A 14,721-nucleotide genomic window follows, 5' to 3' on the forward strand; every position below is an offset into this window, starting at 1 on the left:
CATGGAAGGTTCTTCTTATTCATGCCTCACACAAACAATGTCCAAACATCGATATTGTTATTACAATTAGCAGTAATTATAATATAGCAGCCCACGTCGAACTGACAGAGCTTTTCAGTTGTTGGTGGAATACATACATTCAGATAATGACTAAACGATCCTCGCTCAGAAGATGTGAGGTGTTTTCCCCAAGTGATATTAATTGTAACAGAACACAGAAATAGGCTGAAAATCAGGAACTACGCACGCTGCATAGAGTCAGACGTAAAGAAACTTCTGAAAAGAAAACAGAAGCATGTAATGTCATGAACATTCAAGTCATGTCTGCTTTGCTTACAGGTCGCCATTACATGGCAGGAGAACTGCTTGGTGGCGTCAGGTGATACATACTTTTTTTATGCAAATTGTGGGGGGTGGGTGCTACCGGAAGTCAGGACAGACTTACCGTTTTCGTGAAAATCTGGTGTCATCACTGTTTTTCAATGGTCTTTTCGTGTAATTTCCAGAGCTATTTGCTATTTGGAATCTGTGCTATCGGTTAATCTTATCTTCTCTTGCATTGGCAATTTATATTTAACTTGATGTGCCCAACATATGTCAGATATGTTTGGACTTATGTTTTAAAGAATTGAGGCTATCCTACGTACTTGACACGGTATATGTTGATAAGACAAAATTCAATTACATGTTTGGGATAACCTTATCATTGTTAAAGTTAATGATGAAAATTAATAACTGAAATGAACACATGAGTAAGGGAATAAAAATCTAAAATAATTCAAAATCTCTACTGTTTTGAATTGTGTCTTTCAATAAATGAGAAATATAACATAGTTATGTGAAAATGGAGCATGCCTTTTTATACACTGCAGAAAAAACTAATACGTGAAACCCATTTCTGGTGTCCACTGTCGTGTTTTGGTTGGCATTTAGCAATAAATCGTCGTGACATCCAACCCACTCACTTACTAAGTAAACGGGACAAACTGAAAACATTTTGTATATTGTCTTTGTGGTATAACTTATGAATACAATTCAGTGATGCGACACTGACGATAATGTACCATACAAATAACATCATCATATGTCATTATACTTCACCCGGCAGAGCATTAATTGTTTGAACACATACGACTGGAGACAATTACTAGAAGTGGTTTTGAAACATTAACTACCCATCAGTTCCCAACTCCAACTGGCATTAATGTATTAGGAATGATTTATGCATTGTATAACCATTCAATGCCTGGGCTGTCACATGGTAGGTTCTTCACTTACAATTGACAAAGGTGCTACAGTTGGTGATGCCGTGTGCAAATTAAGACAAAGACTAAACGATCCTCGTTTTGGCACGTCTCTCCTGGACACGAACAAAACATTTTTAGTGCCATGAGTCATTTCTAATACCGAGTCTCTGTGCGTGGCCGTTTTCATTGCGGTTGTCCTATTTCGTCTTCAACGTTAACTACACTAACATATTTGGAAATGTTTGACTTGTGCAGATGTGGCTTTATCGTCCTTCTCTGTCGCCTGACCCTGGGCTCTGTTTCCTACAAAGAGAAAGACTTCCTGGACAATCTCACCTTGAACTATGACCCAAAGATCCGTCCCGTGTTAGATGGTTCCAACACGATTGTGAATGTCATTATGGGATTGTACTCAATTATATCTCTGGATGAAAAACAGGAAGTGCTCAGCTTTAAAGCATGGGTTTTAATGACATGGAAGGACCAGCTTTTGGTGTGGAACATGACAGACGGCATTCCCAATACAGTGGCTATGCCCTTGGTGGATGTATGGTCACCTACCATAATGAATCTTGACTCTGTGACAGACCTGAGGTATCTTTATGATGAAACGGATTCTGTGCTTGTCAATAAGGATGGTACAGTTTCATATTCCTACACAGGTAGGTTTGACATAGGATGCAAGGTGAATATACAACAGTTTCCTTTTGATCGTCAGACATGTACTTTTCACTTGCAAACATTTTATCCCCCTGTAACTAAGGAATATCTTCAGGTAGTATACAAGTATTTAAATCTAGAAACATACAACCAAAACGGAGAATTTCTCCTTCTCAGTGCATCAATGGCATTACAGAAATTCAAGATTTACAATGTCACTCATGAATGGATAGAGGTGATCGTGGTCCTACAGAGACGAACTATGTTCTACATCCTCAACAATATCCTGCCCGTTGTGTTCGTGTCCTTTCTCAATACCTTCGCCTTCCTGCTGCCCGAGGAAAGTGGTGAGAAGATGTCCCTGTGTGTCTCCATCCTGTTGTCATATGCCATGTTCCTCACCCTCATCAACTCCTTCCTACCAGCGAACTCCGACCACCTGTGTTTCTTCAGTGTCTATGTCACCCTGCTCGTGTTGATCAGCACGCTCACGTGCCTTGTCACAATCTTCATGCTGATACTACACACTCATCTTCAAAGGGGCATGGATAGTCCAAGATGGCTGCCAATTGCTTGGGGATTAGACAGCAAAGTTGGGATAACTGAACCACGGATTAAGCATGACGATGTAGCTCCATACCAATCAGATGTGAAAGACAAAGCAAACAAGAAGTTAGACATGAAGAATGCGATAATCACCAAATGTAACAAAGTGGCATTTGGGACGTTCTTCACACTCACAATTCTTGCTAATCTGATATTTTTCATCTGCGTGTCTCTATGATGGACACCATTCGCTGATATTGCAGAATATAAACTGTTTGACTACCAAACAAGGGAGTCATTGCCGTCATTGCTTCTGTACTTCGTAAGAAAACTCAATGTTTGACAGTAAGAGTCAGACCAGAAGGATGAGACGTCTTTTATGTGTGTATCTTCATCTAAAGGTTACTGATAAAACATTTCTATGTGCAATGTGGTGATAAGACGGTTAGGCAAGAAGTAAGCATCCCTGTAAGCACCAATTGTGCTCCCCTTCTTGATTATGTGTTTCTTTGTTAACGTAATTTCTGCTCGGATTGGCAAAATCAACTCAAGGGAATGTGGCCAAGAAGTTTACCGTAAACGTTTGGTACATCGAAATTTTGTATGTTTCAATAATTGTCAAATAGCGAATTTACTTACATAGATCTACTCGCCTGAATTAGAAATAGATGAGACCAGTGAAACAGAGTCATCTTAACAAGAGGGATGACTTCAACTTCCCATTAGTCAACATTCTCTTAATGTTAAACAATATACCAGAAGTTCCACTTTTTGGGGTCTACCATTCACAACGTTTGAGGTACTATCGGGCATGCTCTTTCTACAAAGATTTCAAAGAGCATCATACAAGGCCTTTCGGAAAGCTTTCAGAAGGTTTTAATGTGTACATGTCAAGGACATTTCCAATCTGACACATCAATGACAAAACATTATGTCCGATGCAATTCCCTTTTGGATTTATACCAAATCTTCCCGTGTATTTTTCAGGTGAACAATTGACTTGCGTTTGTATAGAGATTTGTTAAGATTATTGAAAAGTTTTAGTCGCTTTCATTTACACTGGAAACGATGAAACAGTACTGAATATTGAATTTCCCTGTTTAGTATATTTTGGGATACTTTAGATTAGGGAGCAGGATGTCCCAGTGATCCAGCGCCGCATTTCGATATGCAGTGTTCCGTGCCCCGTACATTCAAGGATCAACTTACTGATCTTTGATTGACAGATTTGCCCTGATTCTGATCATTAGTTTGTCAACACCATACAAATGCTAGTTGATTCCTCCAAATTGGCACATGTGTTGTTTTTAGAGACACTGCGTTTCTGTATGCTAGTAGATAAAACACAATCATCTTGACAGATGAGATGAGATGAGATTAACCTGTCGATACGTCTTATGGTACATGTTAGGTTCAAGAGTTAACATTATCGTGCGAAGCATTGTCCTGTTTTCGTTCATCGTTTATCTTAAGTAATATGGACTATTCCAAGTTCATTTGTGTATAACATTTGTGTTTACGTCAGTTATAACATAATAGAAGTAGAAACTTTGTTTTTTTTCCGTAAATTACCTTAAGTTTTATTCCGATGACTGACTGCACAGAGCGACAAGCCAGGTTACTGGGCCGCGCCATTTTGAATCATGATGTCATCGATATTTGTGTTCCCTCAGTTACATTACAATTATTGCAAAAAGTGACGTATTTTAAGTTCCTTAACTTCTGTCAGTTTGTTAAGTTGTTATATTAGTCGTATGCTTTGTGGTGTAAAATGATAACACAGTACATATTCGTTCGATGACCAGCTGTGACGTCACAGTTTGTTTACCGTTAGAGACGATCAGCTGGTTGTGGCGTTGTGGTTGTTTTTACGGTTAAGATCCCGTTAGATTGAGATCAGCTGTGAATGAATGCAGTGGCTTGATATTGTGAGTATGTCAGTAGCTTACCACGCTGCCACACACTTATCTTTGGCACTGTTTTAGCTCCTATATTGTATATTTATTGAATAGTTAATATATATATCCTTATTAATAGATATACTTGCTAATTTGAGTTGTTGATTCGTGTAAATAAAATGATAGTGTTATTGTTGACAATGATATCCTGTTCTGTGTTTATTTGAACATGCAAACTGGGATACCATGTCCAGTTAATTGAAACCCCAATATCCATCACATTTTTTGGTGTCAGAAGTGGGATATCTTTGGAATGTTTTATAATAATTGTGTAAAAACGAAAATAATTTATTTTTTGTTTTTGTTGAAATGTTGCCGCTTTAAATCTTATCATATTCAATAGATAATCATTACCAAGAAGGTCCACCTTACTATCTCAGGTCACATGTACCCATTGCACCCGCCGTGGAGAATGACAGACCTCAGAGAGTAGTAATGAAATGATTGATAGTGTTGGCCACCAATGGAATCCTATACAATCGTTCAGCGAAGGACATGTGGGTGATCCTAATAGGCAGCCAAATACACTTACTGTACCTCAGCCTCGCTGGCCTAACCATCGTGTACCCAATGACAACTCTCCTGATCAATCTACAAAGAGGAGTGAAATATATTGGCATATGGTAAACATGGGAACAAATCTCTTGCTAAACCTGAACAAAAATTGTCTTCAGCAACCCATACTTGCTGTAAAAGGCGACTTGGTTGATACATGTCATCGATCCCAATTGCGTGGATCGATGCTCATGATATTAATCACTGGATTGTCTGGTCCAGACTTGATTATTTACAGACCGCCGTCATATAGCTGGAATATTGCTGACCAAACCAACCAACCAACCAATCATGATGAAAATCCTTTTGACATAGTTTGAATTCCGAAAAATAAAATAACATTATTTGTCAAACAGTGACAAGACTGGCACGTTTATTTACTATTTCATTACCAGCTGTGTCTGCTGGGATACATACAAAATCACATGATATACTAGTATATTTAGAATTGAGATAATTGATTATACTCTAGATGTCATGCAAACTTTCTCTTTTCGATCCAGTTGCCCCAAACTCAAAAGCACGTGCAGCTGCCATCGAGTCAGTAAAAATGATTGATCAAGACGAGGCCTATTTGTGCACAGAGCATTCTTCTGATCACAATTCCAATTATCACCTTTGATCCAAATTTGTTTGATATCATATGCTGGCTACATAGGCACTAAAACACTTATACAGGGACGAGGGTTGGGCTTATTGGCAGTTTGATTCAATTCCTTCAAACACTGCTTTGATTATCGGCCTCAAAGTTTTCTTTTGTAGTCTAGCAGCCCCACTTTAACAGAGACAATTTCTTTTGTTTCATTCATGCCACTAATTACAAAGGCTGAAGCTTGACTGATATGGGTTCTAGGCCATAGATCGCAGTCTCCCTTTAAAATTGATAATGTTTCGGAGGGTCAACTTGAAAAAAAGGTTTCATAGGGAATTTTGGGGATAATATATACTCACACGCAAAAGAAACGCAAGTCAAGTATGCAGTATACATGTTATTTATTTTCAACAGTTAAGACAAGAAATACTAATAGGGCAAGATTGACAAAAATTTGACTGAAGACAGTTTAATGGATTAAAAGGCAGATGACATAATTGGGTTTTTTCAAATGTTAAGGGCTTACGCAGTATTGGGTCAATACCCAAAACGTCAGTCAATACCTGGTGTGACCACCATTAGCATTGATCACTGCCACACATCTCCTGTACATTGAGTGGATCAGACGATTTGTGAAGGCCCTAGGGATCCTCCTGCACACATCCAGAGCAGCTGTGCGTAGTTCATCGGCAGTTGTAGGGACTGGGCGTACATTGTGCAGACGCCTTTGAACCTCATCCCAAAAGTGTTCCATGGGGTTCAGATCAGAGCTGAGGGCTGGCCACGGTAGAACACGGATGTTGTGTTGTTGCAGAAAGGTCATGGTAGCTCTGGCAGAGCGTTGTCCTGCTGGAAAATGTGTTGTTGATGTTGTGCAAAAAATTGAACAACGTGGGGTCTGATCACTTGGTCGATATACCGCTGAGCAGTGACGCCGTGTCCCCGACCTTGACCAACATTCAGAAGTCACATGGGTCCAAGTCTCGCATTAAGTCTAATCCCTGCCCATATCATGACGCTAGGTCCACCCCATATATCCCTTTCCACAACGTTTCTCTCAGCGAAACGATCACCTCGACGCCGCCAAATTCTGACTCTTCCGTCTGCATGGGAGACACAAAAGCGATTTTCATCAGAGAAGATGACACGCCTCCACTCACGATGACGCCAAATGTGATGACCCTGTGCCCACTGAAGTCGTGCTTGTCGATGCCGTGGTTGGAGAACAGGACGACGTGCTGGTCGGCGACATCTGAGGTTGTTGGAACGGAGACGTCGGATCACAGTGTCCCGGCTAATGTGTCGACTATGTGTTCCTATGGTCTGTCGAGCACTTTCACTTGCAGTTAGGAACGGATGTCGCTGGTGTTGACGGGTAATCTGCCGATCATGTCGAGGTGTGGTGACCCTAGGACGACCGCTCCGAGGAAGGTCATCTGTGGTCTGTGTAGCATTGTATCGATGCAGGAGACGGTAAATTGTGGGTATGTTAACGTTGAAATGACGGGCAACATCTTGGACAGACTCTCCAGCTTCCAAACGTCCGATAGCCTGGTTTCTCTGAATTTGAGTAAAGCGTGGCATTGTTGACCAAGGAGTGGTTGGTCCAAGAATCGGCCACAGTTCTATACCCACTACAGTTCGTGACAGTTCGTGCATTTTCAATTTCGCGAGAAATGGGTGCATGATACCCACATATTCATTGAAATGGTGCGTTTTGGAGATTCGTTTTTTATGTTGCGTTTTTACTCGGGGCTTCCAAAATGCAACCAAAAATATTGATAAGACCATCAGGCTTCACTACATACTTAAACTTGTATCAATTAGCTTATAGCAACTTGCGTTTCTTTTGCGTGTGAGTATACAATAATATGTTTTTATCCGTACAATTATATTTCTTGTTTTCTTCTTCTGTCGATCTGCTGAATTCAATGCCTGTTTATGGCTGGAAATGTGAGTGAGTGAGTGAGTAAAAATGAACAAGGTAGTAACACAAATTAAAGTGAGTCAGTGAGTTAAAATTTGAAGTCATATCGGCAATATTTTAGCCATATCGTGACTATCACGGGTTAAACATAATAAATACATTGAGACTTTTATAAAATCCTGCTAACGAAGGACAGTTAAATACCTAGACATATCACAGAAAACGATTTAAAATAAAATGGCCAGCACTGTACATAGAAATACATGATAAAACGGACTATAGATCGCCAGCAATTGAAGGTAGATCACCATACTGGGAACCATTGGGACTTACAGTACTTTTGCTTCCTGCATGGACCCCAGAAGCGACACCACATCGTCTTCAAACATGTATCATTAATGGCAGTTCTCCAATTCTTAATGAGGTCGTCTATATATTCACGAATGTATATAAATAATACTCAAATGCTAGAAGTGATTTATATTCTGGATACAGACATACTAGTAGTTTATTTGATTTACAAAAAATGGAATACAGCTCTTAATCTCTGTATGCAGTGTATTTAAAATAATATTATCTCCAATTTCTCGTGTGATTCATTCAAGGTCATAACTCTAATCTTTTTACATTTGAAACCCACGTTGCGCGATTACATTGATCTAAAGATCCACATAGCAGATTACATTATATATCTGTTATTAGACACTGACAACAATTTCAACCAACAATCTCTTGTGATAGTCAGCAAAACAACCGTATCTACCACATTCACCAAGTACAGCCACATGTTTACCTACACCTTTAGCATACTTGAAAACTTTTATAAGAAAACACTCGATATATTTTAGAATATCACCACTTCACAGTATGCAATAAAATTTATTTAATATGTGTATCAAAATTTTGTAACAGATGGTGAAACATTCTGAAACTTGAAGTGTAACTGTTTAACATGACCTCCAACTTAATTAGCTTTAAGAATAAGACCATATTTATAAAACCTATTTGAGGACAGCAACTCAAGATAATTATAGTACGTAGATGTTTTTACATGTTCATTTCCACACATCCATTTTGCAGTGCTTCCAAGTGTACCACCATTCCGAAAAGTAAGATTTCTGTCTTATCTACATTAATTTGTAAGCCCAATCTAATCCTAATTTCTTTGAGAACATTGCATTTCTATGTTATACCAATAACTGTCATCAAAGGGTCTTCTGCATATAACAATAACAATATATCTAGTTTGTTTCGGTTTGTTGTTTAACGCCGCACTCAGCAATATTCCAGCTATATGACGGCGGTCTGTAAATAATCGAGTCTGGACCAGACAATCCAGTGATTGACATCAAGAGCTTCGATCCACGCAATTGGGATACGATGACATTCATCAACCAATTCAGCGAGCCTGACCACCCGATCCTGTTAGTCGCCTTTTACGGCAAGCATAGGTTGCTGAAGACCTATTCTACCCAGGATCTTCACGACTTTTGAAGATACTTTAGAGATACAATCGAGCATGCTCTTTCTACTAAGATTTCAAAGATCGTCATACAACTCTTGCTCAGAAGTTGTTTTATCAAGGTTACACCATTCAAGGCCTCAGAAAGCTTTTAAAAAAATTTGGTATGGTGGACGCAAATTTAACGCATCGATGAAAAAATATGTCCTATGCAATTCCCTATTTTCATTTGTAGCAAATCTTCGCGTTTTGTTTTTCCGGTGAACAATTGACTTGCCTTTTCAGGTGTTTGTGACGGTTGCCAGCGACAACAGTATGCTTACCTTTTCGCGAACAACTGGTATCATCACAAATTCATAGTGATTCATGAACACATGTACACCACATACTAGTAGTCGGATTCTCTCACAGTCGACTATGTTTTTGACAGATTTTTCTCTTATGAATATGGAAAGGATTTAGTCGCTTTTATAAAATACAATTTAATCTCCAAAATGAAAACTAACCTTTCCTCTTGTGACATGTAGTTCAAAGAGGCTACATGGTCAGTTAATGAGTTTCACCAAGCTAAAAAGAAAACAGTCACATGATAAACACCTTTAACACCTTATCCAGAACGAGCCTATATTTAGTTTTACTAAACCAGAATAAGTTTCAGCAGGCTATAAAAACTACAAGTTGAAATACCTCACAAATGTACTAGACCTGAACATAGTTGACATTACAACGAAACTGCAAAACAACTGCAAAACACTACCACCAACACAACATAATTTTTATATTGCTTCAGACCTTTATACTTTATATTTCAGTTTCACGAAACAATTAAGTGAGTTGTGACGCTACTTTAACAGAATTTGTGTTATATAACTGTGTGTCAGCTTAATATGGGGGAAATGCCTGCTGTGGTAATGGTCAAAGACGTTTACCACTTTGGTGAAATCCACGAACATTGGGATGATGCTGACAGACCTAGAAACCTAATCCGTGATTCAAACCCACGGTCATATATTTCTGGTGTGTCCATGGAAAGCAACTCGACACAGCGAATACCGGCGCCTTAGACGACTGTGTCACTCATGCCACCAAGAAACAATATAGAACCCAATTACCCAATGACACCAATAAGTAAGGATGTTTCTGATAATACAACGAAACCTTTAATACTTGATGCAAAATCGCTCTGCTATACAATCACTGATGATTAAAAAGCTGTGATCTGATACTGACGACGATATATAATTGTATACAATTTTGCAGAAAATACAAACCTTATGAAGACCCTGATTTGGTTTTAGATAGCACTCCGATTAAAGGTGTAAAAGAGGCCAAGTTCTTGGGTATTATTGTTTATCTCCATTTAACCTTTTTACCACACATAAAATATTTAAAAAATAAATGACTAAAGGCACTTGACCTTCTGAAAGTCGTTTCCAGTTCAAAGTGGGGAGGGGATCACAAAACCCTCCTCCAACTGTACAGGGCACTCACTTATACGCTCTAAACTGGATTATGGCTCCATCATCTATGGGGGACTCTGTAAAAGTAATTTAAAAGTATTAGATAGTATTCATCATCAAGGCCTGAGGCTTTGCCTTGGAGCCTTCAGAACATCCCCTCTAAATAGCCTGTATGTGGAAGCTGATGACCCATGGCTAAAAATAACGTTGCATTAAATCATCTTTACAGTATATTTCTAAACTGCATTCTAATCAATCTAATCCAGCCTACGAATGTGTTTTTAATCCTCCATATAAAGAACAAAAATACATCTCTTACACCACCCCTAGGAATCAGAATACAATCTCATAATTCTGCTTCTCAAATTAATCTTGAAAATATAGCCCCAGCCAAACTCCAGTCTTCACCACCATGGCAGTTGGTAAAGCCAGTGGTGGATACAACATTAACTAAACTAAAGAAATCTGATCAACAAATCAACTAATTTTAACAACAATACAATGAATTACGAAGCACATATGATGCTTACAAATCTATATTTACAGATTGATCCAAGGATGGTGACGGAGTTGCCAGTGCCACCTTCATTGGATCCAGGACTATATCGTCAAGACTACCGGATAATTGTTCCATTTTTGCGCCTGAATCACATACTATATCAACAACACTAGAGTACATTTGTGAACAATCGAAATATAAACAATTTATTATAGTTTCAGAATCTTTATTCTGTCTTCAGACAATACAAAATCAGTCTTGCAAACATCCACTTTTAATCGAAATCCTTGAATTATATAATGATCTTGCTACTGGCCAATACGACATCGTCTTTTGTTGGTTACCCAGCCATGTTGGAGTCATTGGTAACACAATGATCGATGCTGCTGCAAAAACAGCTCTCAACACATCTGTGACACCACTTTTAATTCCATACAGTGATTATAAACCTGTGATCAGATGTTGCATCCGAGATCTTATGCAACAGAAGTGGGACACCCAAGTAGGTATCAACAAATTATATGAAATTAAACCAAATATGGGTTACACCTACTTGGGTTGTCAGTCCAGACTTGAAGAGGTAATTTTACGACAATGTCGTATTGGCGATAGTAGATATACTCACGGATATTTATTGAAAGGTGCAGATCTTCCATTTTGTATCCCTTTTGATGAAAGAATCACGGTCAAGCATGTCCTGCTTGACTGTATTGATTTTGCAATCACAAGGGATAACTATTTCACATCATCATCTCTCAAAGATCTTTTTAATAATATTACTTCTCTTTTAATTTTTGGTTTTTTAAAAGAAATAGAATTGTATAATATTTTTTGATAATATGTCTTGTATAAAATAAATGACCTTTTAAAATTGGTAGAATGAATTTATATCTGAGTTTGTTACTGACTGTATCCTCAAAGGGGGTTGACGTAGTAAAAAAATATTGACCCCCTGAGAGGATATCGTAAGTCCATGTCATTCAAAGAATATTTCTGCTTATTACTCCTTTAAACGTAGAATATTTGTAATTTTATTTGTTGCTAATTTTGCGTACAATCGCTAGTTGCTGAACAGATGATGTAAATCCTGCTGGGTTCGATGCAGGTTGCAAAGGTACTGTAAGTCCCCATGGTCCCCAGAATGGTGGTCTACCTTCAGTTGCTGGCGATCTATAGCCCGTTTTTATCTTGTATTGTTATGTATAGTGCCATCCTTTTTGATGATTCCATACTAGTTTTATATCTTTTTCTGTGAGAAGTCTAGTTATTTTACTGTCATTTGTTGGCAGGTTTTTATATAATTTTCAATGTATATATTATGTTTAACCCTTGATAGTGACGATATGGCTGAAATATTGCCGATGTGTCTTCAAATGTTCACTCACTCACTCACTCACTCACTCCTAACATATACGATTAATCATGGTTATTAGAAGTAGGTTTGTAAAAGCTAAATTCATAATTGCTTTAGCAAATAACAATGATGGTTCAACATACACTCACATGAATATTCAAAGCGTTAACAAATGTGTTCCATGCAATAAGATGACATAATTATAACATAACGTGATCGTATTCATGTCTTACAATCGTACAAACCACTCTGCTTTAAGCAGGGAAGTTTTGTTGCTTTTATTTACATATACAATGTCCGAACATCGATAGTGTAATGACATTCAAGTGTTATGTTGGGGCGCAGCATCATATTGACAAAGCTATTCAGTTGGTGATTGTGAACTTCAGATAATGACTAAATGGTTTCTGTTGGATACGAACAATACCTTTGTAATGTCGTGCATCATTTCTAATATTGAGTCTCAGCGTGTGGCCGTTTCCATTGCAGTTGTGCTGTTTCTTAATCGACGTTAACCACACTGACATAGTCTTGGAAATGTTTGACTTGCGCAGATGTGTCCTTATCATTCTTCTCTGTCACCTGACAAGTGGCTCTGTTTCTTACAAAGAGAAAGATTTTCTGGACAATCTCACATTGAACTATGACCCAAAGATCCGCCCCGTGTTAGATGGTTCCAATACGATGGTGGGTATCACAATTGGATTGTTCACAATTTTATCTTTGGATGAAAAACAGGAAGTGCTCAGCTTTAAAGCATGGGTTTTATTGACATGGAAGGACCAGCTTTTGGTGTGGAACATGACAGACGGCATTCCCAATACAGTGGCTATACCCTTGGTGGATGTATGGTCACCAACCATAATGAATCCTGACTCTGTGACAAACCTGAGGTATCTGAAAGATAATGCGGATACTGTGCTTGTCTTTCAGGATGGAACAGTTATGTATTCCTACGCAGGTAGGTTTGACATTGGATGCAAGGTGAATATCCAACAGTTTCCTTTTGATCCTCAGTCATGTACTTTTCACTTGCAAACATTCTATGCCCCATTAACTAATGAATATCTTCAAGTACAAGACAAGCATTTAAATCTAGAAACATATAAGGAAAACGGAGAATTTCACCTTCTCAGTGCATCGATGGCACTACGGGAATACAAGACTCTTGGTATGAGCAGTGACTGGATTGAAGTGACCTTAGTCCTGAAGAGACGAACTATGTTCTACATCCTCAACAATATCCTGCCCGTCGTGTTCCTGTCCTTTCTCAACACCTTCGCCTTCCTGTTGCCCGAGGAGAGCGGAGAGAAGATGTCCCTGTGTGTCTCCATCCTGTTGTCATATGCCATGTTCCTCACCCTCATCAACTCCTACCTACCAGCGAACTCCGACCACCTGTGTTTCTTTAGTGTCTATGTCACCCTGCTCGTGTTGATCAGCACGCTCACGTGCCTCGTAACAATCTTCATGTTCGTACTTCACACTCGTCTTCAAAGGGGCAAAGTTTGTCCAAGATGGCTGCCAATTGCTTGGGGATCAGACAGCAAAGTTGGGACAACTGAACCACGGGTTGAGATTGAAGACGTGGCTCCAAACCAATCAGATGTTAAGGAGAAAGCAAACAAGACGACAGACATGAAGGATTTGATAATGACCAGGTGTAACAAGGCGGCATTTGGGACGTTTTTCACACTCACAATTCTCATTAACCTGATATATTTCATCAGCGTATCTCTATGAAGTACATCATTCACTGATATGGCTGAATGTGAACTGTGTGGGCTAAGAAAACTAACTTTTACTACTTTTACTTTTAGCTTGTAGGCTCCTGGAGACAACCGGGGAAAAGAATATATTCGATTGGTTGGTAGATGTATATGTTGACATATCTTGTGTGTGTTTTGAGGCATCAGTCACAAATATAATAGGAGATGCCATATCGTGACCTTTTGGGGTGAACAATTGACTTGCGTTTGATATCTTTTAAATGGAAAGTGAGTGAGTGAGTGAGTTAAAATTTAAAGTCACAGCGGCATTATTTCAGCCATATCATGACTTGTAAAATGGAAAGAGTTTTTGCCGCGTTTATTTGCATTCGTTCATCCTAACTTCACAGTAGGGAAGGCTGGCATGATATTCGGATTATGATTATTATAAAGTAGTGTCCAAAAGAAACGATACCACCTGTTTGCAACGACAAAAAAAGAAAAACTAAACAATGCAGAAGTTTAGGATTGGTGTTATGCTTTTGAGAAATCCTTTCACTACATCTGTACAAAAATTTCATTTCAATAAAATCTGTACAACCAATATGACAAGCCTTTTAAGATGGGTGGGGTCGAAAAATGAACATTTCGTTAGAGCACTGATCACAGAAACAACGGGAAATGTCACACCACACGTCTCAAAGTCAAGTCAGTAGCGGGTATGTCCACCGTGAGCATCAATACATGCCAGA

General features: G+C 38.7%; 1 protein-coding gene across 1 annotated transcript; it reads left to right on the forward strand.

Moving 5' to 3' along the window:
- The first annotated feature begins 13,403 nt into the window (after positions 1-13,403).
- LOC124146101 (neuronal acetylcholine receptor subunit alpha-6-like) lies at positions 13,404-14,003 on the forward strand. The gene has a single exon (XM_046516186.1). The coding sequence runs from the start codon at positions 13,404-13,406 to the stop codon at positions 14,001-14,003; it is 600 nt and encodes a 199-aa protein (XP_046372142.1).
- The last annotated feature ends 718 nt before the right edge of the window (positions 14,004-14,721 follow it).

Source organism: Haliotis rufescens, unplaced genomic scaffold (genome assembly GCF_023055435.1).
Source record: "Haliotis rufescens isolate VD_foot unplaced genomic scaffold, xgHalRufe1.0.p SCAF_16, whole genome shotgun sequence".
NCBI classification, from domain to species: Eukaryota; Metazoa; Mollusca; class Gastropoda; order Lepetellida; family Haliotidae; genus Haliotis; species Haliotis rufescens.

What these genes read in the sequence shown, in the direction of transcription:
- LOC124146101 (XM_046516186.1), top strand. Translation starts at nt 13,404, where the DNA reads ATGGCACTACGGGAATACAAGACTCTTGGTATGAGCAGTGACTGGATT.